The sequence below is a fragment of the Podarcis liolepis genome (genome assembly GCF_965112155.1).
Source record: "Podarcis liolepis genome assembly, chromosome: 17".
Taxonomy (NCBI): domain Eukaryota; kingdom Metazoa; phylum Chordata; class Lepidosauria; order Squamata; family Lacertidae; genus Podarcis; species Podarcis liolepis.
The window spans coordinates 31,872,813-31,893,088 of record NC_139571.1 but is presented as its reverse complement, the minus strand read 5'-3'; the positions used below and the strand labels follow the sequence as shown (position 1 = coordinate 31,893,088).

General features: G+C 43.5%; 2 protein-coding genes across 2 annotated transcripts in view; one reads left to right on the top strand and one right to left on the bottom strand.

The window, feature by feature from the left end:
- The window catches only part of LOC310696250 (uncharacterized protein), a 960,839-nt gene that overhangs the window by 523,275 nt on the left and 417,288 nt on the right, over positions 1 to 20,276 (top strand). The window lies entirely within an intron of this gene.
- The window catches only part of ABCA1 (ATP binding cassette subfamily A member 1), a 109,943-nt gene that overhangs the window by 70,400 nt on the left and 19,267 nt on the right, over positions 1 to 20,276 (bottom strand). The window contains exons 2-5 of the mRNA XM_083481354.1: positions 19,679 to 19,820; positions 13,528 to 13,621; positions 11,775 to 11,916; positions 10,203 to 10,321 (exon numbers count right to left, since the gene is read on the bottom strand). Of these exons, the coding sequence (XP_083337480.1) occupies positions 10,203 to 10,321; positions 11,775 to 11,916; positions 13,528 to 13,621; positions 19,679 to 19,744 (421 nt within the window). The 5' untranslated portion in view covers positions 19,745 to 19,820. The remainder of the gene's footprint in view (positions 1 to 10,202; positions 10,322 to 11,774; positions 11,917 to 13,527; positions 13,622 to 19,678; positions 19,821 to 20,276) is intronic.

Genomic DNA, 20,276 nt, shown 5'->3' with positions numbered 1-20,276 from the left:
GGGAGCCTAAATCTGCCAGTTTCTGTGTTCATCTACAGCAAGGGTACCCAACATAGCGACCTTCAGATGCTTTTGGATGACAACTCCCATCATCCCTGACCACAGATCATGTTGGCAGAGGCTAGTGGGAGTTGGAGTCAAGCCACGCCTGCAAGGCACTACATGGGCAATCCCCACTCTACAGTATAATTGAATTTGCCACAGAAATTCATCCAGGGATTTTTCCTCTGCTCCCAGTTTTGTTCTTTGATGTAAGACCAGTGTTCCACTTCCAGCCAACACAGGGCTGCATATGCAGTGCACAGAGCCAAGATTTGAGATAGATCTTCCCTTGAGAGAGTACGGCATCGATCAACCTCAATGAGATGCCTCTAATGATAGCACCATCATTCAACAGCATCGCTCATCCCACTAATCAATACTAAATTAAAGTGGCAAAGTTTTAGCAGTCAAAAATCCCACACTTCATTAAGCTTTGTAGCTGTGCTGTTTGTCTCTCTTAGAAATTTGATCACCATGATGTCATAGCAATTTAAAGCTATATTGACATTTGCAGACCACTATGGCTTCTTCTTGTTACAAGCCATACTCCTCAATGGAGGCCTCCTGCAGACAACCGGTTTGTTCAGCAATCATCCTGATTTGTTTACACAAAACATTCAATGGTGGTTAGACTATGTCCGGTCTTTATTGAACATTCCTTTTGATTTATTTGCAGGACAGGTACCTGGCAATAAGCATTCATCCTACGTTCATCATGATTTGTTGCAGGGTGTTCACAGAGTGGCTGGGGCAACCCAGTCAGATGGACAGGGTATTATTATTATTATTAGGGACATGGGTAGCGCTGTGGGTTAAACCACAGAGCCTAGGGCTTGCCGATCAGAAGGTCAGCAGTTCGAATCCCTGCAACAGGGTGAGCTCCCATTGCTCGGTCCCTGCTCCTGCCAACCTAGCAGTTCGAAAGCACGTCAAAGTGCAAGTAGATAAATAGGTACTGCTCTGGCGGGAAGGTAAATGGCATTTCCGTGAGCTGCTCTGGTTCGCCAGAAGCGGCTTAGTCATGCTGGCCACATGACCCAGAAGCTGTACGCCGGCTCCCTCGGCCAATAAAGCGAGATGAGCACCGCAACCCCAGAGTCGGTCATGACTGGACCTAATGGTCAGGGGTCCCTTTATCTTTACCTATTATTATTATTATTATTACACTTGCTTCTGCTAGTCATTTGTTCACACGCACACACAGTTTTCAATGTACAGTCATACCTTGGTTTTCAAACAGCTTAGTTCTCAAATGTTTTGGCTTCCGAATGCCGCAAACATGGAAGTGAATGTGCTGGTTTATGAACTATTTTTGGAAGCTGAATGGCCGATGGGGATTCCATGGCCTCCGATTGGCTGCAGGAGCTTCCTGCAGCCAACCAGAAGCTGTGCTTTGGTTTCTGAACATTTTGGAAGTCGGACAAACTTCCAGAACCTTACCTTTTTGTAGAAACCTCTTCACTGTTTTTCTAAGAAGGCTACCAGTGGCTCATCGTTTGGTTAAAACTGGAAGGACTCAGTGGGTGGTGTTTGTTATTTGTGGGTTTTTAAAGGGTCTCCTACTTCCTCCTGCATAATTTATTATTTAAAAAGCAAAAAAGGTCCTTCTCTCATATATATATATTTCTTTTTAGAATACTCATTTAAACAACCTTAAAATATCGGTGACTTCCCTTCTTCTCTTTCCATGTTTCATTTTGCATATCATAAATCCCTGCATATTTTACATAAACGAAACCATTCAGTATTCCATTACTGCATCCATCAAAACTTATTTACACTGTTGAATTTATCTTAATGCTGCCAACGTTTTCAAGTGTACACAATTCCCTCCCCCCCATATATTCAATAAACGTTTTCCAGTCTTCTCTTAAAAAGTGGGGGGTGGGGGGTGGGAGTTCTGGACAAAAGATATACTGTAGGAACATAATTGACATATGACATGCCCTATGATATCCCTTAACAGTTCACATTGAGTCTCACCGGCTGCAGCAGATAAAATAGCATGCACATCGTGCCTCCAAAATAACTGAAAACCACCATAGGCAAAAGATTGAATTGATTCCCCTTCCCATGCTGTTTACACATTATCAGCTGATTATACCCTTGTTTTGTGGTTCTTCGAAGCTAAACTGTCAGGTGAAGAGCCCTTAACTTGCAAAATTACTCAGTGTGTGTTCTCAGCATGATAAACTTTAACAGCTGGAGATAAAGGTACATCATTGATAAGAAGTACATTTCCCGTACTTGGCTCTCCATAAAAAAAGTAGCTGAGTCAATGCATGTGCACGTTCTGATAGCAGAGTTCTGAAGAGAGCTACAAGGTCAGTCAGAATTTCGGTCCTTCTGTGTAGAGAGATTCAGCTGGAGGCAGATTACTGTTAAGAGCTGACTGAAGGAGCTATCCTGGTTCAGGATATTCACCTCTTTGCACAGCTGTTTTTAAAACTGAGAAAGAGGACAAGGGAAGGGTAAGAGTACACTATGGGAACCAAAGCCTCACTTGGCTCCATCTTTAAAAATGGCTGTCTCTAGTCTAATCTTGCTGTGGATGCAACTAACTGAAGGAAGAACGTACTCAGAACCTCTTGTGCTGAAGGATATTACGGTAGGAGAAATTGCTCCCAAGGAAGAGAACTTGGCTACAACATATATGCTGTGCTCTAATATACTGTTCCACAGCTCATCAGAACACATTGTATCTTGAGGCCTGTTCCTTGGTTTGGTTTCGATCAATCCAGTGAAACTCTGTTACTGGGGATTTAAATTCCAATAGGAAGACAAAGAATTAGATCTGAATATTGCTTGAGTCTCAGAGCCTCGTTGCGGGAGAGGCCTCTTGTGCTTTCTAGTTATAACTACACCCATCTGCATGATTAACAAGTACGGCAAGAAGTCCAGTAAGTCCCAACATCATGGCCCAAGATTCCCATTCCAAGCCCCTGAGACCCTAACAGAAATGTCAAAAACTCATCTGTGCAGACTGACATGTTAATGGCAGCAGCATGGCTAAAAGTCAGCATGGGCCCAGTACAATTAATTCAGCTGCAAGGAGCTCAGAAGGGCTGTGTGAACTAGCCTCAAGTTTGAGGAAGGGTAGGGCTCAGTGCAGGGACGTGGGTGGTGCTGTGGTCTAAACCACTGACCTCTTGGGTTTGCCGATCAGAAGGTCGGCGGTTCGAATCCCCACAACGGGGTGAGCTCCCGTTGCTCGGTCCCAGCTCCTGCCAAACTAGCAGTTTGAAAGCACGCCAAAAATGCAAGTACATAAATAGGTACCACTCTGGAGGGAAGGTAAACGGCATTTCCATGCGCTGCTCTGGTTTTGCCAGAAGTGGCTCAGTCATGCTGGCCACATGATCTGGAAAAACTGTCTGCGGACAAACGCCGGCTCCCTCGGCCTGTCAGGGGTCCTTTACCTTTTTTTTTTTTTTAAGGCTCAGTGCAGAGGCAAGAAATTCCTGCTGGAAAAGCAAGTTGCAAAATTTCAAGAAACTGATGCCAGTTCCATGTCTTTCAGGGGTTAAGAAACACAATTTTGCCAAATGGCTGGCAGGGGCGCAGGTTGGAAGCATGATGTCTGACCTTGCAGCCTTTATGTCCTATTGTGAGTCTAGCTTGTGTGTGCCATGATATCAACGTTTTGACTCAGCCGTACCTTTTAGATACAGGCAGTTAATAGCATTACAACTGCACCCACTCTTGAGATTTATTTCTGGCTCCGACCCAAAAAGTGACTCAGTGAAACGGAGACACAATATACAGTCACAGATAACAAATGCTTGGCTCCTAGTCCTTGTAAGAAATGGCTAGACTAAATGTGGAATCACTGCCCTGAGATTATCAATCAAAACAAAGCCACTAAGTCATGCCACAGAAGCAAATTGAATCTGGCACAAGTAAAGTTTGGAACACAGTGCTCAACAATGGTGTAGAAATAATATTTTCATTTCTTGGGACTGCCATGTTCCGAGAGCAATTCAATCTGCATATTTTTATGTGTGGAATAGTTTTTAAATGTTTGTATTTTTTTTTACATATGGAGAGGTTTTTAGACTTGTTTTATGGTTGCAGCTGTTTTATTTGCTTCACAGTTGTATATTATATGGCTGTAACCAGACTTGGGACCCATGTGAAGTGGCGAGTAAGAAATCTAATACAATAAATAAATGGCGGGGGAAACAAATGGTGTTTCTCCCCTGCAAACCTCCCCTTGATTTTAAAGGTTGCTCCCTTAACCCTTAGTCTATTATCACGTTGTTATCTCAGAAAACAAGAATGACCAGAGAGCATCGGCTCAAGAAGCAATTTTTACAATAGCCCAAATGAAGAAGCCACATATTTATTCCCCTTCCCCCCAAAAAACCTATGCCCAAGGGATTCATTCTGTCCAAAATGTCCCTCCAAGCATTAAAATGCATCAGAAACTGATGGCAATAATCAGAAGGCAATTGCTTGAGGGAAAAATGATATTATCTCAAAAACAAACCACCCCATCCAATGGGTCCTTTTTACACCATGGCTGATGTTTTATGGGAAAGGCAGAAAGACTCTCCTGGCTGCTGGTGGTTTCTTCCTGACTTCTTCAGGCAAATAATCTCCAATTACGAACCAACCCTAATATCTCTTAAACAATCTATTAAGTTCCATTTGAGCACTGCTCTGGTTCTTATTAGCCATGGCTCTTGCCAAACATTTATTCCACTATTCTTGATGTTCCAGTTCATAACAATCTCCAAAATATATGGTTTTGTACTTAACAACTACATTGTAGCCCAAGTCAAAAAAGTTCCATCTCTCATGGCCCTTCTTTCACCTTTATTCGGCAAAGGTGCAATCCTGTCCTCATATATCCACATTTTAGTCCAGCTGACTTAAGCACATAGTGATGTGTGAGGGTTGCTTCCTATTGTATTTGCAGAGCACAACCCTATCTTCTCTCAACTTCCTTTTTCCTAGGCTCAAGAGGCAAAGGTCTTTTAACCTCTTCTCAGTAGTAAAGGATCAGGAGAGCACACAAACGCCTCAAGGCCCTGAATATCTGGAGTCAACAATAATTGTAACGACCTTCCACAACAATGTCACTAGGCCACCGAAGGTCATACTATTTGTGATATTTAAAGTGTCCTTGTATTTAACCATCATTTTTTTAAAAAAAGAATAGCAGCCACAGGGGGGCAGGGATAGGGAGGCATCAGGATCAGAAAGGGAGAAGGAACCGTCCTTTCCTCTCCTTTGCTCCTCTGGCACCACTATTTTAAGGTTACCAGATTTTTTCAGTGAATCCGGGGACACTTTTGTATGGGGACTGATTTGTAAATACGGTGACTGTCCCCAGGAAATGGGGACGTCTGGTAACCTTACATTTGCATTCGGGAGGAAGGCTGTGGTTGGTGCCAGTGAGGGATTTCTTCCTAAGGCAAACACCAGCCCTGATTTTTCAAAGAAGTAACATTCCTAGTCCCATTTGGGAATTCTCTCCTTGTATGAAACACTGAAGGAATTTTGAAAGGTGAACAAGCAGTGGCTTTGAAAGGGGACGTGGTCTTCAGAGCTTCGACCTGCAACACAGTTTTGCCGAAAAGCAAAAACAAATGTGGAGAGGTCTGCTTTGGGGTCCCTTCCAACTCTACAATTCTATGATCCTAGGAATTCTGGAGGAATCCAAAACAGTTTTGATAAGACTACCAAAACATATACAGTACCTGGAGGTGGGGGTGAGCAGGCAAGGAGTTGCGACACTGTGCTGGTATAGTTGTTGACATGTCCCAATCTAGTACAGTGGTACCTCAGGTTACAAACACCTTAGGTTACAAACACTTCAGGTTACAGACTCCACTAACCCGGAAGTAGTACCTCAGGTTAAGAACTTTACCTCAGGATGAGAACAGAAATCGCACGGCGGCAGTGGGAGGCCCCATTTAGCTAAAGTGGTGCTTCAGGTTAAGAACGGTTTCAGGTTAAGAACGGACCTCCACAATGAATTAAGTTTGTAACCAGAGGTACCACTATATAGAATATTATTTTATGATGAGCTCAAATGGGGCAAGCCAGAGAGCTTTAGGTAGAGAACTAGCAGCAAACAAGGCAGCTGCAGAATGGCTGGAAAGTGGCAGTGGGAGGGCATAGTTTGGAAGGGTCCTGCTACTCTCCTCCCAGTTGTACCATCCCTGCAACGTCTCATCTGTTTTGTCTCACTGTGGGCCAGATGAAGCAATGCAAAAAATAAAAATAATAAAAACCCGGCATGCAATTATGGTGTTATTATGGAACACACTGTTCTGACACGGAAAGTGAAGAAAAAGCCTGCTGCCAAGATGTTTGTGATAGCTGCAGGAGCGAAAGCTTAATATGGCTTTATGGTTCCTGGTGACATCTCAAAGCCAATGGAGTCTGGATCATACCCCACCTGCCAGTGTGGGGGGATAAAGGAAATATTTTTGCCATTCAAATCTAGCCAAAGAAAAATGCCTGAGTTTTGCAGCCCCGGGGGAGCTGCATGAGTCTGCTGTTGCTTTGGGGGGGGGGGGAGGCAGCACTGATTCAATGTTGGTAACTGCCCATCGTAAATAAACAGATATTACAAAAGCATTGTCAAGTACAGTGGTACCTCGGGTTAAGTACTTAATTCGTTCCGGAGGTCCGTTCTTAACCTGAAACCGTTCTTAACCTGAAGCACCACTTTAGCTATGGTACTCCCACTTTAGTATGGTACTCCCACTGCTGCCCTGCGATTTCTGTTCTCATCCTGAAGCAAAGTTCTTAACTTGAGGTACTATTTCTGGGTTAGCAGAGTCTGTAACCTGAAGCGTATGTAACCCGAAGCGTATGTAACCCAAGGTACCACTGTACTGTCTCATCACGAGGAAAGTCACTCTGTAAAAAGGTGCCCTCAGATTTCCTACTCCTTGGGGAAACTGAAAACCTGAAGTAGCATGCAAGTTTTCAAGGCCTCCTCTTTATGCTTTAGAAATAATGGTCATCTAATCCTGAAAGGTGCTTTTCATTTCTGTGCGTGGTCTTTCTTTTCCATTTGCTGGCAACAGAACCCTGAAGCTATAGGTCATTGCTACAACAGCTTCTGACGAATTTTCCCGGAGACTGTGTGAGTGTAACATAAAGGACAAGCACCCTTTTGTTCACCACAGCTCGCACCAACAATATGGTGTCTGTCATACAAACATTCTGAATTGCAGTGCACAATGTTCTTCTTTTTTTAAAAAAAAGTATACACATTCGACTGCACATTCTCAAGTTGCCTTATAAAACAAACATGTGCTTGCCCCAGGCCTTGTTTATCCAATCAATTTGCTAGCTTTCATTTAATTAGCATTAACACCATACATTTCACTTTTCGCTGCTGTTGCCATTCCTTTCTCCAGCACCAGGGTATTGGTTAAGAAGAGCGTGAGCTGCAAAATGCTGACAGTTCATAGTTTGCATCGGCCATGCGCTCACTGTGTGGCCTTAGCAAAGTCACTGTTTTCTCAGCCTCAGCTAGGCCCCTGCCCAGCCGTCAATCTGCAATATCGATGGAACAGCAATGGCCTGTCGCCAGGATTACTGAGATCACTTTTATGAAGTGCCTTATACACTTGAAATGCAAAGTGTTGTTTATTAATATTTTGCTCAACTCTTGTCAGTGTTTTCTATCTGTAGAAGACTTTCAGGAAACGTCAGCTCTATTGCAGAACAAGCGGAGGCGCATGCTTGTTCTCTGAAGTGCAACATCTTTTGTTGTATGCACGCACACACAAAATACTCTTACGCACATGTGTTTCCGACACATGCTAACCATGCACACATACTGCTTCACATCCCACCAATGCTCAAAGTGAGACAAGGTATCACCCCACTTTTCTTTTTAAACAGGGAAACAATCAGATTGGGCCTAACCATCCTTTCCGTACTCACTTTGAGCACTGTGTATCACTCTCAAACACATGCACACCATGTTTTATTATGTTTTTGTATATGCTGAAAGCCACTCAAGAGTGGCTGAGGCAACCCTGTCAGGTGGGCGAGGAACAAATAATAAAATTTATTATTATTATTATTAGTCAACGTTCCAATAAATAATCTGTTGACTAACATTTCAATAGCGCTGGCTACTCTCTTCTCTATTGAACACCTTCCCCATTTGTTCCTAGCACTCATACTTAAAATGAAAACAAAGTTCTGAAGGATGTGAATTTGGAAACTTCGTATACATTTCATACCTCAGCAGGTTAGGGAGAGCTCATTTCAACATATTTAACAGGTCTAAGTGGAATTCTCACCCCATTTGGAATCTTAATTGGATTGGAGCTGATATTATGTGTGTACTGTGGTTTTAAACTGCATTGTTGTAATTTTTAAAAATTGTTTTTATACATGTCACTGTTTTATATAGAGGGATAATTACAAATAGAGTTAACAATAAAATTTAAGCTCAGAGATACTCATTACTCATTTAATCCTGCAACAAGTAATTACCTCAGGTCTTCTTCCTCCCTTTAATCAAACTTATATGCTTTTATGGTGTTAGCTGCCGAAATCACTAGGTGTCTTCTGCCAAGCTACAGGATTTGCAGTTTGACTGGATACCTTACTCACTTCTTTAGAGCCATCAACATCATGAGCTAGCAGATTGCAAGCACCATCCTCATAAAACCTGAACCAACCAAGCATGGGCAAAATATTCAAAAAAACGCACACAGATGCTACAGCCCAGGTATCTTCTTCAATGAATTTCCTTTGCAGCTTTTCAAGTAGTGTGGTTTTGCATTACAAAGAAATCATACTCCCTTTAAAGTCTGAATAAAAACTACGAGAAATGCGGAAGAACTCTTGCACTGGAGAAGATGAGAGGGGAGGGTGAAGAAATGGGAAATCAGGGCAGGGAAGAAACGTAGTGAGGGCAGACATATTTATCGTTCAGGTGTTTTCCCCATTCACATATAAAGCGATGGTTTAACAACAATAGGGAGCCTCCTCTTCCACCTTCCTTACATATGACAGTAGCCACTTTTTCTCCCAGCCCAGTTCCTGTATCAGAAACAAGAAGGTAAAAGAGATGGGACCTAATGCATGATTCAAGCCTATCTTCTCAGAAGGGTCAAAAGAATGGTCCTGGGGCTGAAAGTCTATTTTGCCACATATATATGATCCCTTCATAGCATGCCACACCCCATGTCTGCTACATAAGCAGTAGGTAAGTAAATCAGGGACGCGGGTGGTGCTGGGTTAAACCACAGAGCCTAGGACTTGCCGATCAGAAGGTCGGCAGTTCGAATCCCCGTGACGGGGTGAGCTCCCTGCTCCTGCCAACCTAGCAGTTCAAAAGCACGTCAAAGTGCAAGTAGATAAATAGGTACTGCTGTGGCGGGAAGGTAAAAGGCATTTCCGTGAGCTGCTCTGGTTCGCCAGAAGTGGCTTAGTCATGCTGGCCACATGACCAGGAAGCTGTACGCCTACTCCCTCGGCCAATAAAGCGAGATGAGCGCCCCAACCCCAGAGTTGACCACGACTGGACCTAATGGTCAGGGGTCCCTTTACCTTTAAGTAAATAAATAAATAAGAATGCATACACACACACACACACACACACAGAGAGAGAGATATATGTGTGTGTATGTATATGTATATGTATATGTATATAAACAACAATAAATAACAACAAAGTCATTGCCACCTCAGTGTAAAGGCTCCACAAACACATAAACCACAGAGAGCTGAGGATGGGGGAAAGTACTGAAATAGAGGTGCTGACACACAGGAAACCAAGCACATTTGGGGAGGATGAAGGGGCTCTCTGAAAGAAATAATGGCATATTTCACATTAAGATGCAAGCATTAAACATACTTTCTCTGGACACAGATCTTTTATCGATTTTGATGGGTTGATTTTCAACTAAGCATGCACAGGATCGCAGCTATATTTGAAATCCCGGCTTCTGATTCAGTTATACTTTTTCACCTGAAAAGTGCCTTTACTTTTCAGGTAAACACAGGGGTCCAGCCATGGGGTTGGGACAGATGGGGGTGAACTACTTGTTGTGGTATGGTTGGGGGGGGGCTCACAAAGTTAGCCAGTGCAAATTTAAGCATCAGTGAGCCTTTTCCATCTTCTGGATTATTGACGCAACACCAAATGGACAGCACATCCTTTGTTCACTTACCTGAAATAGTCTTCCCAACTTTCTGCAGTTTCCCTGCTACTTTCTGTGCGTCCTTAATGCTGGTGTCTTTCTGGCTATACAGTAGCAATCGTTTGGCATCAGAGAACAGGCGGGAAACGCTAAGGAAGATAGGATAATATAAGAAGGGGAAAGAAGGATAGTTCGCTTGACTCCAAATTCTGTTCTTTGTATTGCACATTCCTGTTTACAACTGACTCAAGGATCTGTCTTGCAAGTCCCACTAAAACGAATGAGGGTTGGTGAACAGCACCACCATGTTTTGTGAGCGCTCATTCCAACAGGATTGTGTCCCGTGTTAATTAGTGGCTGGAGGTGCCATTTGCATTTTCTCCCTTCGCCAATGAAATTTTGGTATTTTTTTTTTGACCAGCTGCTCATATCAATGCTTTATTCTTTTCCATCAAAAACTCCAGCTGTGGCAACATGCTTCCCATTTCCTCTTGGGATCAGGGCCTCAGAAGGTGTTGCAACTTTGACACGTGATTAGAGAAGTTGGTCACAGTTCCAGAGCAAAGGGCAGCTGGTCATTCGCTCCTCAGATGCAATAAGCATGCTAAGACAGAGCAGAGTTATCTGATCCCAACAGGATCAAGCGAGAAACAGGGCCATCCTCATTTGTACTAGTCAAAAATGTACTTGAATAATTTAGGATTGCCAAGAAGGCCTTCATTAGTGGATTTGATATCCCGCTTTATCACTACCTGAAGGAGTCTCCCCCACAACAAACACTCTGTGAGGTGAGTGAGGCTGAGAGATTTCAAAGAAGTGTGACTGGCCCAAGGTCACCCAGCAGCTGCATGTGGAGGAGCAGAGATGTGAACCCAGTTCCCCAGATTACGAGACTACTGCTCTTAACCACTACACCACACTGGCTCTCACACAAGGACCCCAGACTCTCAGCTTTCATTTTAAAAATGTACATCTCTATCCGTTGTAGAAAGAAAGTTATGAAGCAAACTGTGCAGGTATCCTTCCAAGTGATTTCTGCGTGCTGAGCAAGCCTAGCTGCTCCTCCATGTCGGTGATCTTATCTAATGAGTGAAGTCAGAATTATAGGAACTGCTAAGGTTTCTGTGCGCTGCTCTGGTTCGCCAGAAGCGGCTTAGTCATGCTGGCCACATGACCCGGAAGCTGTACGCCGGCTCCCTCGGCCAATAAAGCGAGATGAGCGCCGCAACCCCAGAGTCGATCACGACTGGACCTAATGGTCAGGGGTCCCTTTACCTTTACCTTAAGGTCCTAAAGAGCTGCAGTTTTGCCCTCCCCTTTAATCCACTTTTCCTACTGCTTCCTACCTGCAAAGTTTTGCCCTGGATGAAACTTTTCCCGATTCACTGCCCTGTATGTTCCACCCCAACATTCGCCCTGCCAAGCACAGCCACTATCTCAGAACCACGTGTACTTTTCTACAAAGGCTGTTCTAAAAAGAACAGCCAGCACCTTTTATAATGCAGACCAGTGCAAGGCCGTTTTGCCTCCGTTCTGTTCTTCATGCTTGTCCCTTCACTACTCCCTGGACCAGAGATTCATAAAGGAAGATATGGTACTCACATAGATTTGTTAAAATTTCCAACAATGCCCGGTGACTCTCCAGGAGTTGGGTAGCGGAAGCAGGGATTGTTGGCATTGCAAATAATCCCTTGGACCCATGGCAATGTTCCAGCTGAAGGCATGGCCTTGTTTGGAAAATGACCTGAAACACAAGGACAAAACTTAGGAATGTACATATTAGGCCATCAAGTTGCTTTCTCTCCATTTGAAAAACCTTTGTCCTCAGTGTGTCTCCACCCCTCAAAAAAATATTATTCCGTGTCCACCATGAGAGAAGATGCATCTCTCTATCACAGAGGTTTCTAATGTATGCAAAGAGTTTACAGCTAGGAAACAACAACAGGAAAATACCCAGAGAACTTTCAAAAACCTTCAGAAATTTTTTGAACAGCGATTACAGTGGACACACAAAATGTGCTTGTATACCTTGGGGAATGATCTCTTTCAATTTTCCTTAAAACTACTCACTCCCAGATAGGTGTGTCTAGAATTGATGCCTGAAAAAATTCCCGTTGTTGAATCACTTTAAAAATTGTTAACCGAGCCATATTTAAAATATCCAGTGGTTTAAAAAGCTACACACCTACAGCTCGGCTGCTGTCGCAATAATATGCGGTAAGCTATCCAAAGCTCATGTTGAAAAAACACCAAAGAACGTTGGAACATTAGATAACAGTTCTGTCCCTTAAATTCCTAAGCAGACCTAAAGAGGTCACAGTCACCTGCAATCAAGGTTTCTCTGAACAGCCCCAGATCTTGGTATAGGGGGAGGAAGGTACACCTGCGTGTGTTCATGACCTGGCAAAATGTTTGATGTAACTGAACTGCACTTAATGCATAAAATGAAGAGTATCTTCTTTTCTCAGAAGGCAAATAGTAATATCAATATTGTTAAAACAACTGGTATTTGTTGACCCATTGGCACAGGAAGAAACATGGCAGGTTGTTAATCACCCGGAAAGCCACTGTTCTATGGCAGTTTAGTTGCATTTATCCTTGGTGTCTTTCTACCAATTTGACTGAGTATCCTCTGCAAGTTATCAAGCTTAGCTTTGTACTACCATTTTTGTTTGCTTGTTTTTGCCATAATGCACAGCAAAGGTGTTTCTCTTCCATGCTACCTTAGGTCCTTCTTTGCTAGAGATGCCAAACATGCATGCAGGAGAAGGAACCTTTCTTTCTTTCTTTCTTTCTTTCTTTCTTTCTTTCTTTCTTTCTTTCTTTCTTTCCTTCCTTCCTTCCTTCCTTCCTTCCTTCCTTCCTTCCTGTAATGGGAATTGGGGTTGCTTGTGCGTAAACTGCAAACTGCTCCAAGCTGGTCGTATAGCTAAACCTTTCCCTGGTTTGACAGCCCTTACAACGCGACTGTCTTAGTCACTGGCAGAATCCGTGAGTGGGCGTCTCCTAAACGTCCTCCAACATAGAAATTCTTTGACGCCAAGTCTCCTCCTACATTCTCTGCGCGGAAGCCTTCTGCGCAGCGTGGGCGTGCCAAGCGGAGGTCCTGTGCTCTCTCCGCTGATTTCACTGGAAGAGTCTCGGAGCCTCCCCTCCGCAGTACTCTCAGCCTCCCCTTTCTCCCTGGTGTCCCCTGGATTTCCTTCCCCAGCGGAAGCTCTCTCTCTCTCCTTGCTAGTTCCCTCCCCTGCATCATTGGAGCGTCTTACCTCTCCTCTTGCCTCTGATGGCAGTTCCCTGACACTTCCCATCATCACCAAATATAAAGCAAAGCATATGCATGTTCCATACTTACATTCATGTTGTTCATAGGGTGGAAACGATAGCCGTACAGAGATCAATATAAAGAAGATAAGTAAAGGCCAAATGATTTCAATCAGCAGCTGGAACTAGAAGAGAGAAGAGGAAAGAAGAAACAAAATATTAATCATCCACATTTGGTATCAATAGGAAACTGAGGACAATGTGGTTAAGTCCTTCACAAGCAGTATTAGAGTTGTGTCTTTATGTCAGCGTAATAACACTTCTGAAGAAGATACTGCATTTCAGTGTTTCATGAAAACTTCGTCAATGGGCCACTCATGCACGGGCTGCTTTTTGGAATTCACGTATCTCATGAAAACACAGGATAAAAATTACATAGTGTTTTCTCTGATCATATCCACAAGCTTTTCAACCCACCACAGCATATGTGGTTATTTTCTCACAAAAATACAGTTGCCCCCCCCCAAAATTAAATCCATAAACCTCCAGGGAAATACTTCATAGTGTTGTGGGATTGGTAGCTTGGACAAGGGAGGTTCAATGGAACTATCAGATAGGGCTGGAAGCTGACTTAATAATCAAAGGAAAGTTGTCAAAAAAATCTCCTTTGCTGGGAAAACTGCAGGGTAAATGGGCCAACAATGGCTAGGAAATTGTTGGGGACCAAGGATGGTGTAATCTGTGAAGCAAACGATGGGGTAAACTGTAACCTAAGTTGGAATGTGTTTTTGGGGTGCTGTCTCCCTGGAGCAGAAACCTGACGCAGGAGCAGTGGACTTTGGGTGCCGGTTGGAGAACTGAAGATGTGACTTTGGTCAATGTGTATATATGTAAATAGGCACAGAAATCACAAAATTCTAAGAAGCCTCCAATGAACCAACCTGAGTAAGGTCACTGCAGTCCTGGAACTTCGCACCACTTGGAAAACAGTTGGGAGAGCGTAACAATATACTTATCCACACAGTCACTGCCAACTGTCATATATATAATGTTTTACATGTCAGTGCAGGAGTGCTGTTTAGAGCATTCGTAGCGGCATCAACATGTATCTAAAATTAGGCAATTGACATTTAACATAGGGCCAAGGCATGAAGGAGGACTGGGGGTGTTACTGTAACGCAGCTGAATCTAAACTGTAAATAAATCCTACACCTTCCCCCAAACACGGTAGGACTAACAGAGCAATTTCCACAGCATGGCCTGAAGTCACAAGGTACAGAAAATTTTGCTGAAGCTAAGCAAGTCTGGTCTGGCCAGCATTCGGATGGGAGGCTCTATGGCGGGGTGAGCGGGCAGCAAAAGGCAGAGCTCAGGGGCCTTTAATAGATGTGCCATGTCATAGCAAGCTAGATCTCTCTTTTTGTTACAGTCAAACCTCGGCTCCCGAACTCCTCCGTTTGGGAACGTTTCGGCTCCCGAACGCTGAAAACCTGAAAGCAAATGCTCCATTTTTTTCAACGTTTTTTGGAAGCCAAGTGTCCAATGAGGCTTCCGCTGGAGGGCAGGAAGCTCCTGCAACCAATCAGAAGCCATGCGTTGGTTGCCAACATTTCGGAAGCCGAATTGGCTTCTGGAACGGATTACAGTCAACAACCAAGGTTTGACTATATTTTACTTCTGGGGATCTTTTATTTCCCTTTTCTAAACCTTTTCTTATCTGAAAATCAGATACCCAAATACTCAGTGGGATCTATCTATCTATCTATCTATCTAACCTAGCAGTTCTCACACCTAGGTCTCCATGGGAAAAAGGGGAGATATAATGATAACAAATGCATAAATAATAAAATGACTTTAATGTGGTAGCATTCTTTGCTCCCACAGCAGTGAAACTTAACAGTGCTTAAATATAATGCAGATTCATGCTTTTCTGTTAAAAAAAAATCATAGCCAAAGCTAATGGTGGATGGACCTATCTTGGTCCAATACAAAATTAGTCTGGAAAAGCTGGACTAATGGCTCAGATGCCTGGTGGATGTTCAGAGGTTAATCCATATGCTTCCCAGATTAAAACTGTAAGGTTGGGACGTTTGTGTGGCTGATGTTGGGTCCTCCTCACTACCACCCTCAAAGAATCACCCACGTGGTCAGTCAGGGAAAGAGGGATCATTCAAGTGGTTGAGGGGGGGCCCAACCTGCACTAGGAGAGGTGTGGTCAAGCTGGGAGGCATTAATAATAATAATAATAATAATAATAATAATAATAATAGCAGCAGCATTTGCAAACTGCTTAATATTTCTTTATATATCTAAGCAGTATACAACAGCAAAACAAAAAACAGTATCATTAAAATAAAAACGCAACATAAAACAAATAGAATGGTAAGATAAAAGCATATAAAAACTGAATGCTGGCGAATTCAAATTCAATATCCTTTTGGACCATTTTAGGTGGCCCAAAATTGGCCCATCTCCCCCAAATCTGGAATCTGAACCTGGAGAGTCTGTCTTAAATCCCTTGAAGTATTATGTCACTTGCAGACAACCGTTTCCATGGAGTGTGCCACAAGGCAAGTTGAAGGAAACACGTTTTTTCCAGTTTGCAGTGGTACCTTGGTTCTTGAATTTAATCTGTTCTGGGAGTCCGTCTGACGCCCGGAATGATTCGAAAACCAAGGCGCAGCTTTCAATTGGCTGCAGGAGCTTTCTGCACTCAATCAGAAGCTGCTGAAGTTGCGTTGGACATTTGGCTTCCAAAAAACGTTTGCAAACTGGAACACTCGCTCCCAGGCTTGCAACATTCAGGAGCTGATTCATTTGACAACTAAGGCATTTGACAACCAAGGTACCACTGTACTCTAAATCTAGTGCCATCCAACTGCTGCTTTGGGAAGTGGTATACACACAAAAATAGCCACAGATGTATATCAATCCTGTTGTTCCTTATGAAATACTCTGTTTTGCTGCGTCCCCCCCAAAAAAAAAACCAGATTCTATCGGAATTGAGAAAAAGAATAGCTTATTGCTGTTCTTTTCAGAAAATTGGTTAGAGTCTTTAAAAAGGGGGGAAATGAAAACATCTAGCCAGGCTATGTATCTGCTGCGAAGGTGCAGTTCAATGGCTCAGAGTGCGCAGACCATCTCAGTAAGTAATCTTGAGCAATCATCTTTTATTTCAACTCCTCATACTACTTGTATCTACATTAAGGAGGCAATAATGCTGGCCTCCCTTACAAGGATTCTACAAACATTAATTCATATTTGCAATATATTTAAATTAATATTTTCTATATAAATGCTAAAATTCCTTCCAGTAGCACCTTAAAGACCAACTAAGTTAGTTCTTGGTATGAGCTTTCGTGTGCATGCACACTTCTTCAGATACACATGCACACGAAAGTTCATACCAAGAACTAACTTAGTTGGTCTTTAAGGTGCTACTGGAAGGATTTTTTTTATTTTGACTATGGCAGACCAACACGGCTACCTATCTGTATATAAATGCTGAAATTCTAATTCTTCTGCAACTAACGATGTTGCAATTTGGGACAGCTCACTTTATACACACCTAAACAGATGTGTGCTTCAACCTTACAGGGGGAGTGGGTGGGTTTCTTTTCCTTTTTGGTGAAAGATTCTTTTCCCACAAGAGCTCGTCCAGTAAATAGCTTGGGCTGCATTTCCCTTCTCCGCCAGTTTTCCAAGCAGCAGCGGCAGCAGCTGAAATAAGCATTGCGAAAGCCGGGTACAAAGCTCAGCTTGACGTGTGCAGAGCAAGAGTTACATTTGTGCTGCTGGAAGGCAGCCAGGACAAAGTATATCCTGGCTGAACCCTGTGGGAGGAAAAAGCAACTTCAGGGGCGAGAGCTGAGCAAATAACACGCACTCGCCTCCTTGTTCTGCATCTCTTCCTCTTCATTTATGCATTTGAAAGCAGCCAGCTATCTACGAAGCTGATGCAAACCGTGCAAGATGTAGCAAGGGGCAGGATATTGGCTGCAATCCACCAGGGGACTGCTGATATAGGCGTCCCCTCACTTGCACGGGGGGGGGGGGGTTACGTTCTAAGCCCTGCACACATAAGCAAAAACCGTTAAGTGGGGAGCACCCTCTAAACACTCTTTAAACACCCTCTCTGCTGCTCTCTCTCCAATCCACACCAAAAAACACTGCATCCAAAAATATCCACTACTGGAATTGAAGCTCTGGGACTGGCTGGAGGCTGAAGAATGTGCAGAAAAGCAGCTCCGGCTGCTGTGCTACCACGTGCATCAGCTGTTAGGCGGGGAGGCTGAGCAGCCTAAACAAAGCCCCGCTGTGTCTTCGGTCTCTTCAAAGCTTCTTCTGCCCTCGCCAAAGTCCTCTTTGGGTTCCAGGGAGGGTCTTCTCATGAGCCATGAGGACTCATTAGCTCTCTCCCGCCATTTCAAGGTTCGAACCAAATTATTTATTTCCTGGTGCTTCGTGCACGAGTCAATTGTCCGTGATTTAGGGCTGCCATACGTCCAGAATTTCCCAGACATAGCCGGGATTCGTCTGCCAAAAACGGCGTTTGGGTGGAATTTTTGAAAATTAGTCAAAGTGCCTGATTTCCTAAAAAACTTGATGGGGGAGGGAGATGTTGCAAAAAACCAACAACTCAACTTTTTGAAATATGGCAACCCTAGTATAAGTAGCGGTACACCTGTACAATTCTTTTTTGGTTGGCCAAAGCTCTAGCCACCCCTCTTAATCCCCAACCACCAGGAAAATTATCAAAGATGGTAGTCTCGCTCACAGACAGTGTTAGTGTCATCTCTGTATGGGCATGATGCATATGCAAGCATTGGTGACCTCACTAAGCAGGTGTGGTGAGCCTTTGGCCCTCAAGATGTTGCTGATCTACAACTCCCATCAGCCTCAGCAAGCACAGCCAACGGCCAGGGGTGGTGGGAGCTGTTACATCTGGAAGGCCAAAGGCTCCCAACACCTGGTGTAAATTATATACTGGTAGAGTTCCTCCATCTTTGGGATGAGTTCCAAACAGGTAAGCTGTGTAGGGTTTAAAAGTCCAGTCCCTGTCCTTGCAATATGAACACAGTATACAATCAGGAATAGCTCAAGCAAGCAAGCAAAAGTCAAGACCAGTGGCACCTTAAAGTCTCACAAATGTATTGTGGCAGAAGCTCTGGTGTGCTAATGCCCACATTGTTTGAGGCATGAAGTGGCTTTCAGAGCTGCATAGACCCCGCCCCCCCTGAGCACAGAGAGAAGAAAAGGCTTATAAAATAAACTCATTCTCAACAGCAGCAACTGTTGATGACACTATCTTTCCTCCATTGATAAATTTAACATAATGTAAACTCTTTGCGTAAGCTCTTATTGTTCTTTTGGTTCTACGGCAACGCATTGTCCATGAGAGGGGTCAGCATTGGGTGTCCTGCTAACCTGCAGGGTGGGAAAGCTCAGGTGAGCACAGCATGTCCCCCTTAATCTACAGTTTCTTCAGCCTGAGGACACACATGCTTTGACCCAAAAGTATCCTGAGGTCTATATGTGTATGTATCAGCTTCCAAATGCTGAGGCCAAATCAGCAGCCAGAGAAATGGGGATTCCCCCAGGTTTACCTAGATTGATCCACTAATGGGAGGAGTCAACTGATTTTACACAATATATGTACCTCTTCATACAATGTCTTTGCTGGGTCTGCACCTATTTTTTTAATTAAGATATCTCTCTACAAAGTTTTTGGTGGCAGCATTGTAAATAAAAGCAGCATAAGCCTACCTTGTTCTCTGCTTAGGCACGAACTAGGAGAGGAGAGGGGGCATTTTTCATAGAATCCCCCACCCTCCCATGTCCAAAAGAAATTGCTCCATATTCTCTGCAACAGTGTGGAAGGTGGCAGCTATACAGAAGAAGGATCACCAAACATTACCTCCCACTTCTTCTGTTAACGAGAACCTCCAAGAGATCAAAAAACCTTTCCATGACTTCTTCAGGGCATCGTAAGATCCAACTAACAGATTACTTATCTTCAGATCAATAGAACATCAAAGCCACTATACAAATCCTGGAGCTGTTTTTATCGAAAAGACTACCCAGATCAATGGGAGATTTGCACATGTGAGTAACCACTCTGTGTTTACTGTTTGGCACACACACACACAAAAATTGTTTTATAAGAAGGCCCTGTATTGGGAACCAAGCAACCAGTACCCTTACCTACTTTGTGAAAACCAAGCAATAGTGTGGGATCTTACCGTTTGCCTTCTCCTATAGGTGAAATTTTTCCATAGCAGCAAACCAAGCTGTGTCCAGAACACCATCTTCTTCCCTCTGTTTACACTGGCAGCACCACAGATGGCAACAGCACACAGCAGAGATACTGTGGCTGGTCATCAACTAGAAACAACAAAAGAATGGATTAGCAGGATTTGTTAATTCTTAAAGCAAAACAAACCACTTCCTTCTTTATGGTATGTTGCTTTGTTCTTACCTAACATAGGGCTGTGTAGCCCAATAACACCCACACAGCCACAGCAGCAATATTAAGGAAGATGAAGCAGGGGATTGATTACAGAGCTTAACCCAGATCTTGAACTCTAAGCCAAGTGTTTCTAAACTTTACTTTTTGTCAATAATCTGCCCTTAAGTAATGCAAGTACATTCCCCCACAAACCTCTGTCATCCACCACACACTGTAGTTCAAGGCCACATGTAACTATTCCACAGAGGCACCTGTAATTCTGTACAGTGGTACCTCTGGTTACGTACTTAATTCATTCCAGAGGTCTGTTCTTAACCTGAAACTGTTCTTAACCTGAAGCACCACTTTAGCTAATGGGGCCTCCTACTGCT